General features: G+C 43.8%; 1 protein-coding gene across 1 annotated transcript; it reads left to right on the top strand.

The window, feature by feature from the left end:
- Nucleotides 1-876: 876 nt before the first annotated feature.
- Nucleotides 877-1,683, top strand: LOC103284962 (HUWE1-associated protein modifying stress responses). Its single transcript, XM_008140302.3, has one exon. The coding sequence runs from the start codon at nucleotides 877-879 to the stop codon at nucleotides 1,681-1,683; it is 807 nt and encodes a 268-aa protein (XP_008138524.2).
- Nucleotides 1,684-5,550: the final 3,867 nt, after the last annotated feature.

The raw sequence follows: 5,550 nt of genomic DNA, 5'->3' as shown, positions 1-5,550 counted from the left end.
CAAAAGCACTTAACTCCAGGCAAAACAAAGGCACCCCCGGCCTCACTGCTGCGGAGTGTAAACTGGATGAGCTTTCCGAGGTTGCCAATCCGTGTCACAAATGTTAACCGATGTATAACCCTTGCTCTGATGACTCCACCACGGGGAATGGCTACCATAGGAATAAGCAGAGGTGCCCACAAAGACGTATGGGCATTGATGCACCTTGTAAGTGTTCATTTTAATTAAAAAAAAAAAGGCAAAATTGGTCCCCGCCCATTGGTTATGTCAGGCAGACAGGTAGAGGAACCAATCACGGCGCTGTATTCAGACACCGGCCTGCGGAACAGGCTGTGTCGGACCAATGGGAACCCTCGGAGCGGACGCGCCCCAATTGGGCAGGGGAGGGCCGAGTGGGCGGTGCTTCTCAGTCAGCACGTGGGCGGGGAGGGCGGGATCAGCAGCCGCAGAGGCGTCGACGGCGGTGGCGACGACCGGGCCGTAGTTTTTGGTGCGGGCTCGTCGGCGCTGGCTCGGCGGCGGCTGGGAGGGCTCGGTTGTCAGCTGCAGCGGCCCTACGGCGGGCGGGGGGCCGCGGCGCCCTGCGGGGGACGGTAGACGGGCTCCGACTCTAGAGGCGAGAGGCGGCGGCGGCGGTCCTCCGGCCCTCGGTGACCTTCAGCGGGGCCCAGGGGTGGGAAGGCCCGGGGCGGGGGTCGTCCCGGGCGGCGTGGGGCCGCGGGGCGGGGCTCGCAGGTCGTCGCGGAGCAGGAGGCCTGGGCCGCTGCCGTCGGACTCTGGGCCCCGCCACCGGGCCGCTTGACGACGACGCTTCGGCGGGAGCGTAGCCAGAGGAGGCCGCGGCGGTGGAGGCGAGGCCGCGGGAGGCCGCGGAGGATGGAGGAGCGCAAGGAGGAGGGCGAGGCAGAGATTCAGGAGCACGGGCCCGAGCATTGGTTCTCCAAGTGGGAGCGGCAGTGCCTGGCCGAGGCCGAGCAAGATGAGCAGCTACCCCCGGAGCTGCAGGAGGAGGAGCACGAGCAGCGGAAGCTGTGGCACCTCTTCCAGAACTCGGCCACCGCCGTGGCCCAGCTCTACAAAGACCGAGTGTGTCAGCAACAAGGACTTTCTCTCTGGGTCCCCTTCCAAAACGCAGCCGCCGCCGTCACCAGCCTCTACCAAGAAAGCGTGGACACCCAACAGCGAAGCTTTGATACCGGAATTCAGATCGGCTACCAGCGACGCAATAAGGATGTGTTGGCCTGGGTTAAAAAGCGCAGAAGAACGATTCGTAGGGAAGATTTGATCAGCTTCCTGTGTGGGCAAGTTCCCCCACCACGAAACTCCAGAGCTCCCCCAAGACTGACTGTGGGGTCCCCTAACCGAGCGACTTCAACGGAGACTAGCTCATCTGCAGAGACTGATTTGCAGCCCTTCCGGGAAGCCATAGCTCTGCATGGTCTTAGTGGTGCAATGGCTGGGATAAGCGTGCGTTCGGGTACCCCAGGCTCCCCTACACATGGAGGCGGTGGGTCGAATGCTAGTCGAAGGAGAAATGGACTCCATGATGTCGATTTGAACACTTTCATATCGGAAGAAATGGCACTCCACTTGGACAGTGGTGGAACTAGAAAGCGTACCTCGGCCCAGTGTGGCGATGCCATTCCAGACTCACCAACCCATAAACGCAACAGAATGATCTAAACTGAAAACATTGTCACACCCGCCGTGCTGCTGCTTGAAAGCCACTTGATCCTCAACATATACTATTATTGCAAAGGAAACATGAGGCCATCTTCCCTGATTCTAAGACAAGTGAATTCTAGAGTGGTTGCCATAAAAGGAAGTTCTAGGTATTTACAGTCGATGCCTCTTGTAACCAGGGCTTTCTTAAAACTATAATCCTAGCAGAGGGCATCAGATACTGTGTAGTTAGCAAGATCATCATAGGCAAACATATATCCGTTCCAAGGCTGAAAGTGACCTTAACTGTATTTATTCTCAAAGGGAAAGGAAATATCAGATGTTTATTTTGGTTATAGGATGCTTTTTTATTTTTCTCCATTTCCTGCTGTGTTGAGTATTTTGCTTCAACAGTATTGCCAGGTTCCTAAAATTATCTAAAACACGATTTGGCTTCCTCGTCAAACCTGCAGGCTTCCGTTTTTGCACAGCAGCACTGTACCATGCACCTGATTTCTATATAGTAACAGTGTGCAACTTCTAATTCCTGGACTGTGCCCTGTTTTCAGTTTTCAAAGCAGTTGCTAATTCTGGTGGTTGTGATATAAAGAGGTGCTATGATGGTCATGCAGTTAATACTTAATATTGAATCAATACACAGAACTTTATTGGATTCACTTTGTGTGTGTTAGTGCTCTAAAAGTAGCAATATTTTCATCGCCCCCAGATGAATGAACCCTTTAGGCTTAAACTCCAGTTTTAAGACAAGTACTACTTCCCATGCAGGGTACTTATTCTTAATGGTAAATGGAAACATGTAGACTCCACTCAAGGTGACCTAAAGTAGAGAGGTCATGAACTTTGAGAGTGGGCTTCCTTTTGGGTATAATATTTATGAGAAGGGAGATGGATGGTGGGAGTGTAGGTATTCCAGCCTTTCTGTCCTGTTTTACATTTTTTAAGAGTGCCCTACATTGTGCAGTTTCCGTTAGAATGGGTGGCAGGTTAAAATAGGTCTTGATCTGCTTACAATGTGATTACAACTTAAATAGCAAAACCCAACTCTAATCCCTCTCCTAAAAAGGGCAGTTTGGAATCTCATTTTGGAAAAGATGGAATCGCTTGGAGGTTCTCTAGATGTTAGGTAGACCTAAATAAAAGTTCTCACTAGATTCCTCTTTTGAGTAAAATATAAGACCTCTTGTAGCTACCATGTTTTAGAGCATGTTTCATATTCATTTTTACTATCTCAGACTGAATGATAGTCTTTTTTTAGATGAAGAACTGATGTCAGCCTGCCAGGTACTGTAATTTATTCTACCATATTATTATATAATATATATCAAGTAGGACAGTGAAAAAATGTTTCCTTGCAAATTTGTAGTCCAGTATCAGTTACTTCTTTTTATCCTTAAAAGACCATTGCAAGTCCAATGTAAGGGTTTTTCCAGTAATTTACTCACAGCACTTTGTTAAAGTTTGCAGTTGCTTCAGCCATTTAATAATATCTTTATGTGAAGAAACTTTGCTAAGTCATCCATAATATTCATCGACTGGGTGGGATGTGAACAGAATGTTAGAAATGTGTGAACTGGAGTTCTGTAATTATTATATATAAAACTTTTTATTTAAAAAAGTCAATTCCATGCTAAAACTAGGAATGAAAGAGGTATTTCTAAATTTTGGCAAAAGTGGATTATTTTTGTTTTAATATTATAGCAGGGAGATTTATAGCAATCCCTCATTTTATGTAAAATGGGCAAACCCCTGTATTGCCAATATTTTCAAGCTGCCCTTGGGACTATACAAAGAAATGCAGTTGGAGATATCTGTGTTTTTCTGTCGTTGTAAATTTAGATTCTGGAGTTGGGGTTTGGTGGTGTGATAAGTTGCTAAGATGTGGCCAGAACTCCTACTCCTAAAGGATTTTTCTGAGATTGAGGAACGTATATTTAATCTCCCCTTTATGCCTTGGTTCTAGTTCCTCTTTCCAGGTTGAGTGACAATTTCAGGGGTGGGGGTTGTTTTAGTTGGTGCTCTGACGCTTAATCTCAGTACCCTTTACTCTTGATTGTCAAATTTTGATAAAATATGTGCCATTTTCTTTGGTAAGAGAAAGAAGGTCTTGTCTGCCAGAACCCAATTTATATGCCTTATTGGCTCCATTAAACTTTTTGAAAACTTTAAAAATAAAAGGCAAAATTATCCAAAAGTTCCAATAATGAGGGATGGCTTAAAAATTATGGTATACATGTACATTAGATTATTAGGCTGCTATCTTTCAAATGAACTCAATATAATTATGAAATGATTGAAATAAAAACCATTTTAAAATTATTGAGGATAATTTAATAGAGAAAGATGTTAGATGACATAATTCCCTTGATATAGTGCTACATTTGTAAAAGGTAGATAATAAAACAGTATATACCATGTGAAACAGTTTATACCACTTTAAAAACTCTACATATTCATTCATTTATTGGGCACCTGAACAGGAAGGGTAGAGAACTGAACAAGACCGACACAGGAAGTTTAATGTGATGATACCAGGAAGGAGGAAATATTTATTTATTTATGTATTTATTTATTTATTTAAAGATGTGTTTAATAGATATTTTTTCAAGAATATTTATTTATTTATTTATTTAATAAATCTTTATTGTTCAGATTATTACAATTGTTCTTCCTTTTCCCGCCCTTAGCTCCACTCTACCCGGTTGCCCCCCCCCCCTTTACCCTTACCTCCCCGCACTGTCCTCATCCATAGGTGTACGAATTTTGTCCATTCTCTTCCCGCAACCCCCACACCTCTTTCCCCCCGAGAATTGTCAGTCCACTCCCTTTCTATGCCCCTGATTCTATTATATTCAGCAGTTTATTCTGTTCATCAGATTTTTTATTCACTTGATTTTTAGATTCACTTGTTGATAGACATGTATTTGTTGTTTATAATTTTTATCTTTACCTTTTTCTTCTTCTTCCTCTTCTTAAAGAATACCTTTCGGCATTTCATATAATACTTGTTTGGTGATGATGAACTCCTTTAGCTTTTTCTTATCTGTGAAGCTCTTTATCTGACCTTCAATTCTGAATGATAGCTTTGCTGGGTAGAGTAATCTTGGTTGTAGGTTCTTGCTATTCATCACTTTGAATATTTCTTGCCACTCCCGTCTGGCCTGTATAGTTTCTGTTGAGAAATCAGCTGACAATCATATGGTTGCTCCCTGGTAGGTAATTAATGTTTTTCTCTTGCTGCTTTTAATATTCTCTCTTTGTCTTTTGCTCTTGGCATTTTAATTATGATGTGTCTTGGTGTGGTACTCTTTGGATTCCTTTTGTGTGGGGTTCTGTGTGCTTCCTGGACTTGTAAGTCTATTTCTTTCACAAGGTGGGGGAAGTTTTCGGTCATTATTTATTAAAATAGGTTTTCAGTATCTTGCTCTCTCTTCTTCTGGCATCCCCATAATTCAGATGTAGGTACGCTTGAGGTTGTCCCAGAGGCTCCTTACACTATCTTCAACTTTTTGGATTCTTTTTTCTTTTCTGGTTTAGTGTTTTTTGCTTCTTTGTATTTCAAATCTTTGACTTGATTCTTGCGGTCCTCTAGTCTGCTGTTAGGTCTCTGTATAATATTTTTTATTTCAGTCAGTGTATGTTTAATTTCTAGTTGGTCCTTTTTCATATCCTCGAGGGTCTCGCTAAATTTATCGGCCTTTTCTAGGAAATTCTTGAAAAACCTTATAACCGCAGTTTTGAACTCTATATCCAGTTGTTTGCTTTCCTCCATTTCTTTAATTTGTGATCTGTTTCTTTGTCTCCGCATTTTCGCTGCTTCCCTGAGTTGGTAGAGTAGCTTTGTGTGGCAGGTGTCCTATATGGCCCAGT

This window comes from Eptesicus fuscus, chromosome 2 (genome assembly GCF_027574615.1).
Source record: "Eptesicus fuscus isolate TK198812 chromosome 2, DD_ASM_mEF_20220401, whole genome shotgun sequence".
In the NCBI taxonomy this organism is placed as follows: domain Eukaryota; kingdom Metazoa; phylum Chordata; class Mammalia; order Chiroptera; family Vespertilionidae; genus Eptesicus; species Eptesicus fuscus.
This window is presented reverse-complemented; position numbering and strand designations above follow the sequence as displayed.

Excerpts from the sequence above, each read along its gene's own strand:
- LOC103284962 (XM_008140302.3), top strand. The coding sequence starts at position 877 with ATGGAGGAGCGCAAGGAGGAGGGCGAGGCAGAGATTCAGGAGCACGGG.